At 42.9% G+C, this 17,260-nt stretch overlaps 1 protein-coding gene and 4 non-coding genes across 5 annotated transcripts; 1 reads left to right on the forward strand and 4 right to left on the reverse strand.

Moving 5' to 3' along the window:
• Positions 1–325: 325 nt before the first annotated feature.
• Positions 326–396, reverse strand: trnag-gcc (transfer RNA glycine (anticodon GCC)). Its single transcript has one exon. It is a non-coding gene; the product is annotated as a tRNA-Gly (tRNA).
• A 1,085-nt stretch (positions 397–1,481) lies between these two features.
• On the reverse strand, positions 1,482–1,552 carry trnag-gcc (transfer RNA glycine (anticodon GCC)). The gene has a single exon. It is a non-coding gene; the product is annotated as a tRNA-Gly (tRNA).
• Positions 1,553–4,987: 3,435 nt separating this feature from the next.
• On the reverse strand, positions 4,988–5,058 carry trnag-gcc (transfer RNA glycine (anticodon GCC)). The gene has a single exon. It is a non-coding gene; the product is annotated as a tRNA-Gly (tRNA).
• Positions 5,059–5,607: 549 nt separating this feature from the next.
• Positions 5,608–5,678, reverse strand: trnag-gcc (transfer RNA glycine (anticodon GCC)). Its single transcript has one exon. It is a non-coding gene; the product is annotated as a tRNA-Gly (tRNA).
• A 4,197-nt stretch (positions 5,679–9,875) lies between these two features.
• On the forward strand, positions 9,876–13,418 carry LOC135509120 (uromodulin-like). The gene is made up of 6 exons (XM_064929481.1): positions 9,876–10,154; positions 10,372–10,529; positions 11,418–11,660; positions 11,864–12,038; positions 12,591–12,696; positions 13,027–13,418. Exons 1-6 carry the CDS (start codon positions 9,963–9,965, stop codon positions 13,143–13,145), a joined length of 993 nt encoding a protein of 330 aa, XP_064785553.1. The 5' UTR covers positions 9,876–9,962; the 3' UTR covers positions 13,146–13,418.
• Positions 13,419–17,260: the final 3,842 nt, after the last annotated feature.

The following is a 17,260-nucleotide window of genomic DNA, read 5'->3' on the forward strand; positions in this document are numbered from 1 at the left end:
GGGTTTAGTGAGTGTTTTGTTCCAAATACAATGCTTTTAGGTTTATAAATATTTAGGGCTAACTGACTCCTTGCGACCCACTCTGAAACTAACTGCAGCTCTTTGTTGAGTGTTGCAGTCATTTCAGTCGCTGTAGTAGATGACATGTACAGTGGAGAGTCATCCGCATACACATGGCTTTACTCAAAGTCGGTGGCATGTCGTTAGTAAAAATGTACACAAGGTCCAAAAGGAATTTGGCTTCCGCTCACGCCCTATGACTCTTTTACAAGTAACAGTCAGTGCCGAGGTCTGAAAACACTACCTGCCGCCCTAAAATGGAGCATGCATTGGCCGGGAATCGAACCCGGGCCTCCCGCGTGGCAGGCGAGAATTCTACCACTGAACCACCAATGCTTACAATGAGCCTGAAAGGGGGTTCCCACAAGGAATTTCTCAAACTCCGTTGTGCCCGATTTTCCGGTCAAACAGTACCAGTCAAACAGTAGTCAAGGTGCTACAAAACTGTAGGACCTGCCTTGTTGATAATGTTGTTAAGAAGGTAGAGCATCGCTTTGTTATAGACAGACTTCTCCCTGTCTTAGCTACGACTGCGTCAATATGTTTTGACCATGACAGTTTACAATCTAGGGTTACTCCAAGCAGTTTAGTCATCTCAACTTGCTCAATTTCCACGTGACTTATTACAAGATTTAGTTGAGCTTTAGGGTTTAGTCAAGGTGCGACAAAACTGTAGGACCTGCCTTGTTTACTCAAAGTGGACTCCAATGAAGTTGTAGAAACATCAAGGACGATCAATGGAAACAGAGCTCAATTTTTAGTCTCAAAACAAAGGGTAAATGATGTAAATAAGTATCTGTTAAATGTATTATACATCTGCAAAAATGTCTAAAAACCTGTTTTCGCTTTGTCATTATGGGGTATTGTGTGTAGATTGCTGAGGAAATATTTTTATTTAACCCATTTAGATTAAGGCTGTTACGTAACAAAATGTGGAGAAAGTCAAGGGGTCTGAATACATTGAAAATCCCACAAGACACCATAATGCTCCCACACTATGCTTAGTGCAGTCGTTCCCAAACTTCCGTTCCGTACCTCTTTAAACATTCAACCTCCAGCTGCATACCCCCTCTTGCACTGATTTAGTTGAGCTTTAGGGTTTAGTGAGTGTTTTGTTCCAAATACAATGCTTTTAGGTTTATAAATATTTAGGGCTAACTGACTCCTTGCGACCCACTCTGAAACTAACTGCAGCTCTTTGTTGAGTGTTGCAGTCATTTCAGTCGCTGTAGTAGATGACATGTACAGTGGAGAGTCATCCGCATACACATGGCTTTACTCAAAGTCGGTGGCATGTCGTTAGTAAAAATGTACACAAGGTCCAAAAGGAATTTGGCTTCCGCTCACGCCCTATGACTCTTTTACAAGTAACAGTCAGTGCCGAGGTCTGAAAACACTACCTGCCGCCCTAAAATGGAGCATGCATTGGCCGGGAATCGAACCCGGGCCTCCCGCGTGGCAGGCGAGAATTCTACCACTGAACCACCAATGCTTACAATGAGCCTGAAAGGGGTTCCCACAAGGAATTTCTCAAACTCCGTTGTGCCCGATTTTCCGGTCAAACGGTACCAGTCAAACAGTAGTCAAGGTGCTACAAAACTGTAGGACCTGCCTTGTTGATAATGTTGTTAAGAAGGTAGAGCATCGCTTTGTTATAGACAGACTTCTCCCTGTCTTAGCTACGACTGCGTCAATATGTTTTGACCATGACAGTTTACAATCTAGGGTTACTCCAAGCAGTTTAGTCATCTCAACTTGCTCAATTTCCACGTGACTTATTACAAGATTTAGTTGAGCTTTAGGGTTTAGTCAAGGTGCGACAAAACTGTAGGACCTGCCTTGTTTACTCAAAGTGGACTCCAATGAAGTTGTAGAAACATCAAGGACGATCAATGGAAACAGAGCTCAATTTTTAGTCTCAAAACAAAGGGTAAATGATGTAAATAAGTATCTGTTAAATGTATTATACATCTGCAAAAATGTCTAAAAACCTGTTTTCGCTTTGTCATTATGGGGTATTGTGTGTAGATTGCTGAGGAAATATTTTTATTTAACCCATTTAGATTAAGGCTGTTACGTAACAAAATGTGGAGAAAGTCAAGGGGTCTGAATACATTGAAAATCCCACAAGACACCATAATGCTCCCACACTATGCTTAGTGCAGTCGTTCCCAAACTTCCGTTCCGTACCTCTTTAAACATTCAACCTCCAGCTGCATACCCCCTCTTGCACTGATTTAGTTGAGCTTTAGGGTTTAGTGAGTGTTTTGTTCCAAATACAATGCTTTTAGGTTTATAAATATTTAGGGCTAACTGACTCCTTGCGACCCACTCTGAAACTAACTGCAGCTCTTTGTTGAGTGTTGCAGTCATTTCAGTCGCTGTAGTAGATGACATGTACAGTGGAGAGTCATCCGCATACACATGGCTTTACTCAAAGTCGGTGGCATGTCGTTAGTAAAAATGTACACAAGGTCCAGACTTCTCCCTGTCTTAGCTACGACTGCGTCAATATGTTCTGACCATGACAGTTTACAATCTAGGGTTACTCCAAGCAGTTTAGTCATCTCAACTTGCTCAATTTCCACGTGACTTATTACAAGATTTAGTTGAGCTTTAGGGTTTAGTCAAGGTGCGACAAAACTGTAGGACCTGCCTTGTTTACTCAAAGTGGACTCCAATGAAGTTGTAGAAACATCAAGGACGGGTAAAGGGTAAATGATGTAAATAAGTATCTGTTAAATGTATTATACATCTGCAAAAATGTCTAAAAACCTGTTTTCGCTTTGTCATTATGGGGTATTGTGTGTAGATTGCTGAGGAAATATTTTTATTTAACCCATTTAGATTAAGGCTGTTACGTAACAAAATGTGGAGAAAGTCAAGGGGTCTGAATACATTGAAAATCCCACAAGACACCATAATGCTCCCACACTATGCTTAGTGCAGTCGTTCCCAAACTTCCGTTCCGTACCTCTTTAAACATTCAACCTCCAGCTGCATACCCCCTCTTGCACTGATTTAGTTGAGCTTTAGGGTTTAGTGAGTGTTTTGTTCCAAATACAATGCTTTTAGGTTTATAAATATTTAGGGCTAACTGACTCCTTGCGACCCACTCTGAAACTAACTGCAGCTCTTTGTTGAGTGTTGCAGTCATTTCAGTCGCTGTAGTAGATGACATGTACAGTGGAGAGTCATCCGCATACACATGGCTTTACTCAAAGTCGGTGGCATGTCGTTAGTAAAAATGTACACAAGGTCCAGACTTCTCCCTGTCTTAGCTACGACTGCGTCAATATGTTCTGACCATGACAGTTTACAATCTAGGGTTACTCCAAGCAGTTTAGTCATCTCAACTTGCTCAATTTCCACGTGACTTATTACAAGATTTAGTTGAGCTTTAGGGTTTAGTCAAGGTGCGACAAAACTGTAGGACCTGCCTTGTTTACTCAAAGTGGACTCCAATGAAGTTGTAGAAACATCAAGGACGGGTAAAGGGTAAATGATGTAAATAAGTATCTGTTAAATGTATTATACATCTGCAAAAATGTCTAAAAACCTGTTTTCGCTTTGTCATTATGGGGTATTGTGTGTAGATTGCTGAGGAAATATTTTTATTTAACCCATTTAGATTAAGGCTGTTACGTAACAAAATGTGGAGAAAGTCAAGGGGTCTGAATACATTGAAAATCCCACAAGACACCATAATGCTCCCACACTATGCTTAGTGCAGTCGTTCCCAAACTTCCGTTCCGTACCTCTTTAAACATTCAACCTCCAGCTGCATACCCCCTCTTGCACTGATTTAGTTGAGCTTTAGGGTTTAGTGAGTGTTTTGTTCCAAATACAATGCTTTTAGGTTTATAAATATTTAGGGCTAACTGACTCCTTGCGACCCACTCTGAAACTAACTGCAGCTCTTTGTTGAGTGTTGCAGTCATTTCAGTCGCTGTAGTAGATGACATGTACAGTGGAGAGTCATCCGCATACACATGGCTTTACTCAAAGTCGGTGGCATGTCGTTAGTAAAAATGTACACAAGGTCCAGACTTCTCCCTGTCTTAGCTACGACTGCGTCAATATGTTCTGACCATGACAGTTTACAATCTAGGGTTACTCCAAGCAGTTTAGTCATCTCAACTTGCTCAATTTCCACGTGACTTATTACAAGATTTAGTTGAGCTTTAGGGTTTAGTCAAGGTGCGACAAAACTGTAGGACCTGCCTTGTTTACTCAAAGTGGACTCCAATGAAGTTGTAGAAACATCAAGGACGGGTAAAGGGTAAATGATGTAAATAAGTATCTGTTAAATGTATTATACATCTGCAAAAATGTCTAAAAACCTGTTTTCGCTTTGTCATTATGGGGTATTGTGTGTAGATTGCTGAGGAAATATTTTTATTTAACCCATTTAGATTAAGGCTGTTACGTAACAAAATGTGGAGAAAGTCAAGGGGTCTGAATACATTGAAAATCCCACAAGACACCATAATGCTCCCACACTATGCTTAGTGCAGTCGTTCCCAAACTTCCGTTCCGTACCTCTTTAAACATTCAACCTCCAGCTGCATACCCCCTTTGCACTGATTTAGTTGAGCTTTAGGGTTTAGTGAGTGTTTTGTTCCAAATACAATGCTTTTAGGTTTATAAATATTTAGGGCTAACTGACTCCTTGCGACCCACTCTGAAACTAACTGCAGCTCTTTGTTGAGTGTTGCAGTCATTTCAGTCGCTGTAGTAGATGACATGTACAGTGGAGAGTCATCCGCATACACATGGCTTTACTCAAAGTCGGTGGCATGTCGTTAGTAAAAATGTACACAAGGTCCAAAAGGAATTTGGCTTCCGCTCACGCCCTATGACTCTTTTACAAGTAACAGTCAGTGCCGAGGTCTGAAAACACTACCTGCCGCCCTAAAATGGAGCATGCATTGGCCGGGAATCGAACCCGGGCCTCCCGCGTGGCAGGCGAGAATTCTACCACTGAACCACCAATGCTTACAATGAGCCTGAAAGGGGTTCCCACAAGGAATTTCTCAAACTCCGTTGTGCCCGATTTTCCGGTCAAACAGTACCAGTCAAACAGTAGTCAAGGTGCTACAAAACTGTAGGACCTGCCTTGTTGATAATGTTGTTAAGAAGGTAGAGCATCGCTTTGTTATAGACAGACTTCTCCCTGTCTTAGCTACGACTGCGTCAATATGTTCTGACCATGACAGTTTACAATCTAGGGTTACTCCAAGCAGTTTAGTCATCTCAACTTGCTCAATTTCCACGTGACTTATTACAAGATTTAGTTGAGCTTTAGGGTTTAGTCAAGGTGCGACAAAACTGTAGGACCTGCCTTGTTTACTCAAAGTGGACTCCAATGAAGTTGTAGAAACATCAAGGACGATCAATGGAAACAGAGCTCAATTTTTAGTCTCAAAACAAAATGTACACAAGGTCCAAAAGGAATTTGGCTTCCGCTCACGCCCTATGACTCTTTTACAAGTAACAGTCAGTGCCGAGGTCTGAAAACACTACCTGCCGCCCTAAAATGGAGCATGCATTGGCCGGGAATCGAACCCGGGCCTCCCGCGTGGCAGGCGAGAATTCTACCACTGAACCACCAATGCTTACAATGAGCCTGAAAGGGGTTCCCACAAGGAATTTCTCAAACTCCGTTGTGCCCGATTTTCCGGTCAAACAGTACCAGTCAAACAGTAGTCAAGGTGCTACAAAACTGTAGGACCTGCCTTGTTGATAATGTTGTTAAGAAGGTAGAGCATCGCTTTGTTATAGACAGACTTCTCCCTGTCTTAGCTACGACTGCGTCAATATGTTTTGACCATGACAGTTTACAATCTAGGGTTACTCCAAGCAGTTTAGTCATCTCAACTTGCTCAATTTCCACGTGACTTATTACAAGATTTAGTTGAGCTTTAGGGTTTAGTCAAGGTGCGACAAAACTGTAGGACCTGCCTTGTTTACTCAAAGTGGACTCCAATGAAGTTGTAGAAACATCAAGGACGATCAATGGAAACAGAGCTCAATTTTTAGTCTCAAAACAAAGGGTAAATGATGTAAATAAGTATCTGTTAAATGTATTATACATCTGCAAAAATGTCTAAAAACCTGTTTTCGCTTTGTCATTATGGGGTATTGTGTGTAGATTGCTGAGGAAATATTTTTATTTAACCCATTTAGATTAAGGCTGTTACGTAACAAAATGTGGAGAAAGTCAAGGGGTCTGAATACATTGAAAATCCCACAAGACACCATAATGCTCCCACACTATGCTTAGTGCAGTCGTTCCCAAACTTCCGTTCCGTACCTCTTTAAACATTCAACCTCCAGCTGCATACCCCCTCTTGCACTGATTTAGTTGAGCTTTAGGGTTTAGTGAGTGTTTTGTTCCAAATACAATGCTTTTAGGTTTATAAATATTTAGGGCTAACTGACTCCTTGCGACCCACTCTGAAACTAACTGCAGCTCTTTGTTGAGTGTTGCAGTCATTTCAGTCGCTGTAGTAGATGACATGTACAGTGGAGAGTCATCCGCATACACATGGCTTTACTCAAAGTCGGTGGCATGTCGTTAGTAAAAATGTACACAAGGTCCAAAAGGAATTTGGCTTCCGCTCACGCCCTATGACTCTTTTACAAGTAACAGTCAGTGCCGAGGTCTGAAAACACTACCTGCCGCCCTAAAATGGAGCATGCATTGGCCGGGAATCGAACAGTACCAGTCAAACAGTAGTGTGGTTAAATTCCCATTTTACGTTTGAAAAATACAAGTTAAATGGGTTTCCATCGGTGGTTTTGTCACAAAATCTGTTATATAGCAAATGGGGTCTTGGCACGTGTGCTCCAGACAACAGCTGGCAAATACAGTTCAGACAGGCTAACTGCATTATGAAATGACATATAAGAGCAATATCCATTACACAATGCAGATAGCCCGGTTAGCTAATGTGCGGGAGCACTGGTTGGTCGGCCCAGTTGAGGTAGTATGTACATGAATGTATAGTTAAAGTGGTTGGATCCTGTGTTTTACATTATAGCCATTACCATATATATGATTGATTACTATCTGCTGTTGTCTTGTGTGGATGTATGTATGTGTTATGCAACATAGCTGACTTGAAACATTGTTAAAAGTATCAGGGCTATGGGACTTTCTCATGATGGAAAAATACAGAAAAGCATGAAGACAGGAACTGTTCAAATTAGTTGGGAGGGGGGCACATTCAGAGGGGGTGTTGCGAGAACAAGCGGTCTTTTGTTAGATAACAGGAGCCAGGTGCGAGATAATGGTATGGAGCATGAGAACCTGGATGTTCTTCACAAGCAAGTTACATCTATCAACGGAAGCGCCAAGAGGCGGGGACCCGCCTGAGCGCCTGCAATAGGCTGGACAAGTTTAAACCACGCCCAGTCTCTACTGTGATAGGCCAACAGACTGATTGGAACTGTCTATCACAGTATAAAGAATATTGTTTTACATAGTCTTGTCAGTTCTCTGTTCTGCCCTGCATGGTATTACAGAGAGCCCGTATATACGAAAGTTGCATTTGCCATTTATTACTTAGCTAATAAAAAATACATAGTATAAAATCGGTGACTCATTGTTATATTTATCCTGATACCAGATTTGAATTTACGCAACTCTAACAAAGTGACTATGCATATATGATAAACAGAGTAACAGCAGCCTAACAAGAGGGGTTGGTGGAGGCACACAAGGCAAATAGTCCGAGTAGCCATTTGATTACCTGTTCAGGAGTCTTATGGCTTGGGGGTAAAAACTGTTGAGAAGCCTTTTTGTCCTAGACTTGGCACTCCGGTACCGCTTGCCATGCGTTAGTAGAGAGAACAGTCTATGTCTTGGGTGGCTGGGGTCTTTGACAATTTTTATAGCCTTCCTCTGACACCGACTGGTGTAGAGGTCCTGGATGGCAGGCAGCTTAGCCCCAGTGATGTACTGGGCCGTATGCACTACCCTCTGTAGTGCCTTGTGGTCGGAGGTTGAGCAGTAGTCAGGATGCTCTCGATGTTACAACTGTAGAACCTTTTGAGGATCTCAGGACCCATGCCAAATCCTTTTAGTTTCCTGAGGGGGAATAGGCTTTGTCGTGCCCTCTTCACAACTGTCTTGGTGTGTTTGGACCATTCTAGTTTGTTGTTGATGTGGACACCAAAGAACTTGAAGCTCTCAACCTGCTCCACTACAGCCCCGTCGATGAGAATGGGGGCGTGCTCGGTCCTCCTTTTCCTGTAATCCACAATCATCTCCTTAGTCTTGGTTACGTTGAGGGTTAGGTTGTTATTCTGGCACCACCCGGCCAGGTCTCTGACCTCCTCCCTATATGCTGTTTCGTTGTTGTCGGTGATCAGGCCTACCACTGTTGTGTCATCTGCAAACTTAATGATGGTATTGGAGTTGTGCCTGGCCATGCAGTCATGGGTGAACATGGAGTACAGGAGGGGACTGAGCACACACCCCTGTGGAGCTATGTTGAGGATCAGCATGGCAGATGTGTTGCTACCTACCCTCACCAACTGGGGGTGGCCCGTCAGGAAGTCCAGGATCCAGTTGCAGAGGGAGGTGTTTAGTCCCAGGGTCCTTAGCTTAGTGATGAGCTTTTAGAGTACTATGGTGTTGAAAGCTGAGCTGTAGTTAATAAATAGCATTCTCACATAAGTGTTCCTTTTGTCCTGGTGAGAAAGGGCAGTGTGGAGTGCAATAGAGATTCCATCAGCTGTGGATCTGTTGGTATTTATAAAATTGTACCAGCATTTCCTGTTTCCATCAGCCCAGCATTACTTTTATTTTTTTTAAATGTGTCAGGTAATTCAGCCACCTGAAATGGTTGGATGGAAACTTGGTTAGTGTTGCAAAAATGCATAGGCCATCTTCAGGAGTGTGGCGTATGCTATCCGCTGGTGATGACTAGGCCTATAGCCCGCCCCACAAAGATTCAGGAAAGGAAAGATTGGGGGGTACCCTAGCAAAATTCCCTAAATTATCAACCTCTCTATTAAGCCATGTCTCTCCCTGCAATGTTGTTTTTCTGAATAGGAGGGGTTCTGCAATTGACTGGTGCAATTAGGTTGCTGATAGGCTGGGAAAGATGGGGTGACTTCATTTCTGTGCTTGGCCAATGAGGTTACTCGATGGAAGTTGGGGCGCTCCGAGGAAATTAAAGTGTGTGACTGGGAGTAGGCTTATTGCTCAGATACAAATAAACAGGTGTTTTACATTCAGGTAATCACCTAGGTCTGGTAATTACAGCTCCAGGACTTTCGATCTGTTGAGTATATAAGGCTCCGGTTTTTTTTTGTATTCTTCAGACAGGGCTATGTTACTATGACCTTCCAGTAATTCAAGTCAGTACAAAAATAAATATATATTTTGGAAACAGATTGCAAATAACCAATGGCGCTCAAATTCAACTTGAAGGTGTGTAGATACTGTTATGCTTGTATTGAAACGAAAGGACACGTTTAGAAACTACACTGTAGAAAATGAATTAAACCTGTTAAATGTCATGTAGGTTAATTGCTGTGGAATTTACCAGGTATTTTTGGTCCTCGTCATTTTCTGCTGTGACTGTGTCCTTGGTGAGAAACACATTTGTCTGATTTCTATAGCTTGCGAGTATTTACTTGATCATTTCATGAGTGGCCTCCATTGATGTCATGTTTTCTCTCAGGAATATGCACTGTCACACACTGCACTGACACAACCAAGTGTTTGCTATCCCTCGACAAAAGCAACTGCAAATGTGCTGTTGGCTACTATGGAGACCTGTGTGACAAAGGTTTAAACATTTTGGTAGACCAGAATAACTACAATAGTTCTATTGGAATTTGTTCTAAAACTGTTTTAATTTATTTTAGTTGCTACCATCAATGTCATGTGTGGCAAAGACTACATTACTATCATGGTGAATGAGGACTTTTTCCAGTACTACAAAGTACCTATGGAATCTCTGCACTTGAAGAATGAGTCTTGTCGTGCCCAAAAGGAGGTTATGTCTAACGTCCCATACTACATTGTGCGGATATCAAAGGATCAGTACATTTCCTGTGGTGGTAAACCACTGGAGGTAAGTATGATTCATCCCACACTTCATATTATCCTTTGATAATCCTGTCTCAGAAAAGGCCTAATCTCAAAGCTCAACACACTGCTCTATAGTTGTCATGCGCCGATTTGAGGGCAGAGGTTTTTACCCTTGTTATCGCAGCAAGTCCAAGTGGTGACTTATTTATGAAGCTGGAAGTTTGTTTTTACTGGCATTGTGCTCTCTCTTTTTACAACAGAAAAACATCACTCACATTGCATACGCCTTAACTCTCATGTCGGCCCCTCAAGTCTATGGAAATATAATAAGAGACCCAATGATAAAAATTGAGTACACGTGTATCTACCCATACATCCGCACTGTCAGTTTGCCGTACCCCATCATCCCCTTCTCTAGGTAAGGCCCACTCTCTAAAAATTGACTTGATCACAACTTAATGTACTTAAAGTTTGTCTTGCTCTATTACTGGCACGACCTAACAAGTAGACTCACTTGAGATGCAATTTGTCACATTGCCTTATTATTTGATACTCGGGTTTCCTCTCCAGGAACAATTCTGGGCTCTAGTTTGAGCCTGTACAATAGGTCCAGGAGTTATTCTTGCTAGTCTGACATTACTGATGTTCCAGCTGTTGATGGTGTTAAGGGTAAATGTTATACTAATCTTGGTTATTATTTCTCAATTCTCTTCGTGAAAGCCACCACTGTCTTGTAACCCCCCATGGCTAGTTGTAGGTGGTTGGTTGGAATTTAGAAAATGCTGTTTATTTCACTTTTGCCATGTGACGCAATCTTGATTTCAATTATTCTCATTGATTGAGACAGGTGGGTGTCCACACAAGTGCTGCATGTCATGAGTGTGACTCAGAAATAAAGCTTTGTGTTGAATGACACTTGTCTGTCTCAATGGGAGAAGATTTGAAATGGGGAAGATGGTGGCATACACCGTTGTTGCATTACTTCCTTGAGGATAATGTATTGACTTTAACTGGGCATTTTCTAAATTCAAACAAACCACCTGCACCTAGCCGTGAACTTTTAGAAGACAGTTGTGGCTTTCAAGTGGGCCATTGAGGAATATTCACTTAGTGAGTGTTGGTAGAATATTTAGCTTACCCTTAATTTTTTACCTTTTTATTAATACTACCTAGGTAGCAACCGCCATCTGGGACAGCGAGTAATGTCGAACTAACCACTGATTTATAAGCAGGAGTTCTTCCGGTTCAGGTAATGTGGATATGACAAGCATTTCTCTCACAGTAATCCTGTGCTGTTTTGGTTCAGTGAGACTGTGATGCGGATGGGTGAGTTGGATGCCAAGGTGGAGATGGCCCTCTTCACAGATCACACCTACACAGAGGCGTTCCAAAGCTCACCGCTGATCCACCTCCGGGACAGGGTGTATGTGGAGATCAAGGTCGTGGAGCTGGAGGACGTCTTCCACTTGAGGGTGAATGAATGCTGGGCCACACAGTCCCCCAAACCCAACCAGTCAGACGGCTCCGTTCACACCCTGCTGCGCAATGGGTGAGTGGACAATCAACATTTATCCCCGGGAACATGTACGCCTACTTCTGCTCTTGAAACATGGCATGAAGAATTAATTTAGCATGCTGTGAGCAATTCAGTTGAGCTGAGGTCAATTTGGCATGTCCGACTAATTGTGGCAGATCAGTGTTAAATTTGATGAAGGTCTTGGATTTATTCAACCCAAGACACTCCCCTCACAGGTGTGTGAATGACGAAACTGTCACCTTTCTCAATACGACAATGGGCGCCAATGGAGAGGCCTCAACCATCCGGTACAGCTTTGACATGTTCCGCTTTGTTGTGGAGCCTCATGACCTGTACCTGCACTGCACAGTGCGCTTGTGCTCCCTGGATGATGACGAACCCTGCATTCCTGTAAGTTCACTGGCCCTTGGTGCAGCGGGCTAAGGCACTGCATAGCGGTGCTAGCTGTGTCACTACAGATCCTGGTTCGATTCCAGGTTTTGTTGCCGCGAACGGGAGACCCATGAGGCGGCGCACAATTGGCCCAGTGTTGTCTGGGTTAGGGGAGGGTTTGGCTGGCCGGGTTGTCCTTGTCCCATCGTGCTCTAGCGACTCCTGTGGCAGGCCAGGCGCAATGCACACTGACACGGTCGCCAGGTGTACGGTGTTTCCTTCGACACGTTGGTGCGGCTGACTTCCGGGTTAAGTAAGCATTGTCAAGAAGCAGTGCGGCTCGGCGGGGTTGTGTTTCGGAGGATGCACAGCTCTCGCCCTTCGCCTCTCCCCAGTCCGTACGGGAGTCGCAGCAATGGGACTAGACTGTAACTACCACTTGAATACAATGAAATTGGGATGACAAAAGGGGTTAAAAAGGCTCAAATATTATTTATATTCATGAAGAAAATGCATTTTCAGGTGGCATGGCATACAAGATTGTCTTTTATTAATGCTTTACTGCTACAGGAGTGCAAATCTATAACCAAGAGGGCTGCAGTGCGTGGAGACCCAACTCAAGGTCTACTGTCATATGGACCAATCAGGATTGACATACCAGACCGACCCCAATCTAGTAAGGATTTGTTTCGTTATCTACGCAAGATTAAAATATATTTTCTTGCCGGGCTCAAATGTTGCCCTTGCTCACTCTACTTGCCTGCATTTTTTTTTTGTATGATTGTGACGTAGACCAGAGGGCTATACTACAAAAGCTCAACATGGGTATATGTTTTTGGTTGAGTCATTCTTTCAATTTTCAAAATAAATGGTTATGTAAGACTGTTACCATTGATCCTGTTACTGTTATCATTGATCCTACATTGTAGTATACCCCTCTGGGCTCATGTTGCAGCTAGAGGCAGGGTGGTGTGAAGTGTTTTCAACAGTCTTGACTTTGTTCCAGATCTGCTGCTGCTGATGATTCCTGTGGCTGGCATCTGGGTCCTGGGCCTCTTCCTCCTCGCCCTAATCACCATCGCTAAGGCAGGAAACCGACGACTGTCACAGCTAGCAAACCGCTGAAATCCAACTTGAATAAAAATAATAATTTCTATGACAATTAAATGAGTCCCTCTCTGCAGAAATGTTGTGCCTTTGACATTTTATAAACATGACTTACCACAGAGCTCTGAGCATTCAGCCCTGTAGTTCAATGTGGCTGTGGGTTACAAACAAGTTCAAACATGAGTTACTGGTTTAAATCATGACTGGGCTCATCAAACACCAACTCCTATTATAGTGTAGTGATTCTTAGCTGTCAGCAGATGGCAGTAGGAGCCAACTGGGTGGTCGGTCTATAATTCATCCCCAGGGGGAGGGGAGTTTATTTTCAAGAAATTGCTTTGTCTAATAGACTTCTTCCCACAGTATGTAGGCTACATTAACTTTCCTCCCGATTTCTCTAGCAGAGTCACTGCTCTGTTTGTCTTCTCAGAAGGCAGTGAGTTTATTGGACTCAATGTAATCCAGGATCGCCTGCAAGAGGAATGCGGTGGTTTAACTCAAATCTAACAGACCTTCTGGATAATTGGAAGTAACTTGTAAGACAATTGTATTTTGAGGGTATCCTCCACAATTACCTTCTTAGTATAGTACGGCTGTACCTTTTTCTCTACTCGTCCCTCATCGTGCAGGAAAGCTATTGACTGAAGGGGAAGTAGGTAACAATATGCCAGAAGAAATGCTGTTCTTACCTTTAGCTCATGTGGGCCATTAAGAACTGGGCATGAATGGAAAACTGACTCACGCCTTAAATAACCCATGATCACATATATTGGGATAATTTCTACCAGTTCTAACCCGAACTGTTTCGCAAACGATCCGATTTCAGCGCGCCACGACCCAATGCCCAGTGGTTGAACTGCGGAGAGACCTTGAACACAAACTGGATTTTGAACTCAACCAAAGAGTTTGACTATGCAGTCACATAGCAGATCACTTGACGGCAATTTTCAATCACATCTGAATGACAGTCCATTGCACGGGCGAACGAGGCTGCATAAAAATGGCATCTCTCTGGAGAAGCGCTTCTCCGAGGCTGTGGAAACAAATAATGGCCTTAATCGTCTTGCTCTTGCGCAACAGGCTTGTTACCAATGCGGACGAAGACCATTTCAACGCAGAGGTACAGTATGTTGTATACGTGTGTCCTTTAATGTCAAAATATGGACGTTTTTATGGTGCGTAAATATGTAGAATTGTGGCCAATGAACTTAGTTTCCTTTAACTGAAACGTTGCATGACCATCTCTTATCCTGGTCAGGTAATCTAAACTGATCTTGCATTTTATGTGATCTAATGACTTCTCATGCGCTGATTCATGGACATATTTGATGCACACATGTATGACCCTTGACCTTTCCAATAATGGATATTGGGCAACATTCCCACTTCATGCATGGCAGGCAGATTATTAAGACTAATCGTGTGTTGTGTAAAAGTTTGACCTCTAGGGTTAACCCCTATTTACATGCTTGTAAACCACAATGTGTTCCTCATCTACTGTACTGCTTATCCTGCAGGCATGTTGTGCAAGATATCCAGAATGAGCACCCTGAGTCACCATTTTGGTGGCCTGAAGCTGCTTTTATTTCTCTCTCTTTGCCCTCTCTCTGTTTGTGTGTGTGTGTATGGGTCTATGTGTGCAGGCGTGCAGTGCATGCTTGTTTACAGAGAAAGTATGAGCTCTCTGGTTGTGCTCAGTGGGCCCATTTGTTTTTAAATTCCCCTGTCAAGGCTTTTGCAAGGCAAGCTCTATGCTGTATTGGCTGGGTCTCTTGTTTCCATTGGATTATCAGTGGTATATTAATATTGTACGCCAGACTTTACAGCCAGACACACGTCTGCTTGTGGCTATATTAATCAGTAGCGTGCCGTGGTTCTGGGGCCTGGGCCTTCAGTGAAGTCCTACACAGTCCCACCTGAATTAATCCACCTCTTATTACCATCATTATGATGCCATGGCTCTAGACACTATATATTTAGACAAACGCAGTATAACCAGGCGTTGCGTCACCTTGAAATTGACATTTTTATTCAGAGAATTGCAGGGGAAGAGTACAATACCTTTTCATTGTGCAGCTTCGTTGCCCTGCGCGCTTGTTCGTTGAGCTGTAGATCCACTCGGGTGTCCCCAAAAGTTTTCAAAAGCACCATTGCTTGTAAGTGCCCAGCCGTACTTTGGTGTCTCGTTGCTGCCTTGGTTAGACAACTCAGGTTTGCAAAGCCAGTGTGGCTCCAAACACTAAATCGATCACTTGCAAATAATAGGCATTCCCAGCAGTACAGTTTGCAGTGCTTCTCGGAGCCTGTGAGTCATTGATAGCACCCATAGTTGAAAGTGGCGAACGAACCCCTTTCCCGCCTGTGACAGGCTTTGTAGCGTCGGCATCTACCTCTCCTGACAATGTCCAACTTTTCTTGAAAAGTTTGTCTTGAGAAGGGCGTTATAATTATATCCTCGACCAAATCGATATCTTCTCCTTCCGCCATTGTGGGTTGAAAAAACAGCTTAGTAGTACGCAAATTAATTCGTTGATCAATTTCAGTTTCCTAGTTCTGAGACCTGTCCATATAGGACCTGCCTCTCAATATTGGTAATCCAATCAAAAGACGTGCACGCACTACGCCTGCAAGCTGGCTCCTGTGTAACACTGGAGCCAGCCAGCAGGCGTACAATAGCCAACTCTAAAGCTGATTGGTTGACACTAAATTTTAATTTCCATTCACTTTAAGCTACAAGCCACCCGCACTGTTGATTCTGAAGGCCTGAGGGCAGATTTTAGACCCCTGGCAACACATGATGGCTGAATATGATTGGATAAAAGATCTAACATAAAGACCAGCCCTCCAAATCTCAACCTGGGGTTGGAAGCTGTGCAACCAAGAGGAACGCTATGAAATGAAGAGTGTAACTCTTACTCTAGGGAATAATTTAATACATATTTGTGGGAAAATAATATATTTAAAAAAAATTATATTCTGATGATGTTTAGGCCAGCAGAGAAGGCCTTGCTGGCCCTGACGGCCCACCACTGATATTAATGGTATATATTGTACAGTCGAATTTAGACGGTTTATGTCGAATTTGTGTTGTAATTTACATGTATTAAAATCTGTATATCAGTATTTTGTTTTGGGTTAAATGCTTACATTCCAAAGCTTTTACTCTTACACCCAATGACGTCTGCTCTATCCTATTATCTGTTGGGCCGACCCTGTGGTTATCTAAACTGCCAGTAAGAAGGTGTGACTCAAAGAGTAATGCCATGAAGTAATAGAAACCATCTGTTTCTCTGTCCTCTCTCTATATATTTTAACTGCTCTCCCTTTGATATTGCTCTCAATTCTCTTGTCTCTCTATTTGTCTCTCTTTCTCTAGCTCTCACGCCATCTATCTATCTCTGTTGTATAATTGTAGTCGTGGTGGCGGAGGTTTGGCTACCTGTCTCAAGCCAGCAGACAGATGTCAACCATGCAGTATGGATACCACTGGCAGCCTCCCATTTCTCTCCCTCCAGGTATTGACCTCTTCCTGGTTGCGGTGCATGAGCTAGGCCATGCTCTGGTTCTGGGGCACTCTGATGGCTCCCCTTTACCAGTACATGGACACAAAGATCTTCTCACTCCCAGAGGATGATAGGAATGGAATACAGAAGATATATGGTGAGGAGCCTGCCCTCAGGCCCCCACAGCCATCACACACACACGCATGGATAAACATGCACACACATGCTTATACTACCGTTTAAAAGTTTGAGGTAACTTAGAAATGTCATTGTTTTTAAAAGAAACACACTTTTTTGGTCCATTAAAATAACATAAAATTGATCGAAAATACAGTGTAGACATTGTTAGTGTTGTAAATAGCTATTGTAGCTGGAAATGTCAGATTTTTGATGGAATATCTACATAGGCGTACAGAGGCCTGTTATCAGCAACCATCACTCCTGTGTTCCAATGGCACGTTGTGTTAGCTAATCCAAGTTTATCATTTTAAAAGGCTAATTGATCATTAGAAAACCCTTTTGTAATTATGTTAGCACAGCTGAAAACTGTTGTCCTGATTAAAAGAAGCAATAAAACTGTCCTTCTTTAGACTAGTTGAGTTCAGCATTTGTGGGTTCGACTACAGGCTC

The sequence above is a fragment of the Oncorhynchus masou genome, chromosome 22 (genome assembly GCF_036934945.1).
Source record: "Oncorhynchus masou masou isolate Uvic2021 chromosome 22, UVic_Omas_1.1, whole genome shotgun sequence".
NCBI classification, from domain to species: Eukaryota; Metazoa; Chordata; class Actinopteri; order Salmoniformes; family Salmonidae; genus Oncorhynchus; species Oncorhynchus masou.

Bases quoted from the DNA above. Each gene is read 5' to 3' on its own strand.
- LOC135509120 (XM_064929481.1), top strand. From the start codon at position 9,963: ATGTGTGGCAAAGACTACATTACTATCATGGTGAATGAGGACTTTTTC. The intron at 10,530-11,417 runs GTAAGGCCCACT...GTTTTGGTTCAG, and splicing joins CCCATCATCCCCTTCTCTAG to TGAGACTGTGATGCGGATGG. The intron at 11,661-11,863 runs GTGAGTGGACAA...CTCCCCTCACAG, and splicing joins CACACCCTGCTGCGCAATGG to GTGTGTGAATGACGAAACTG.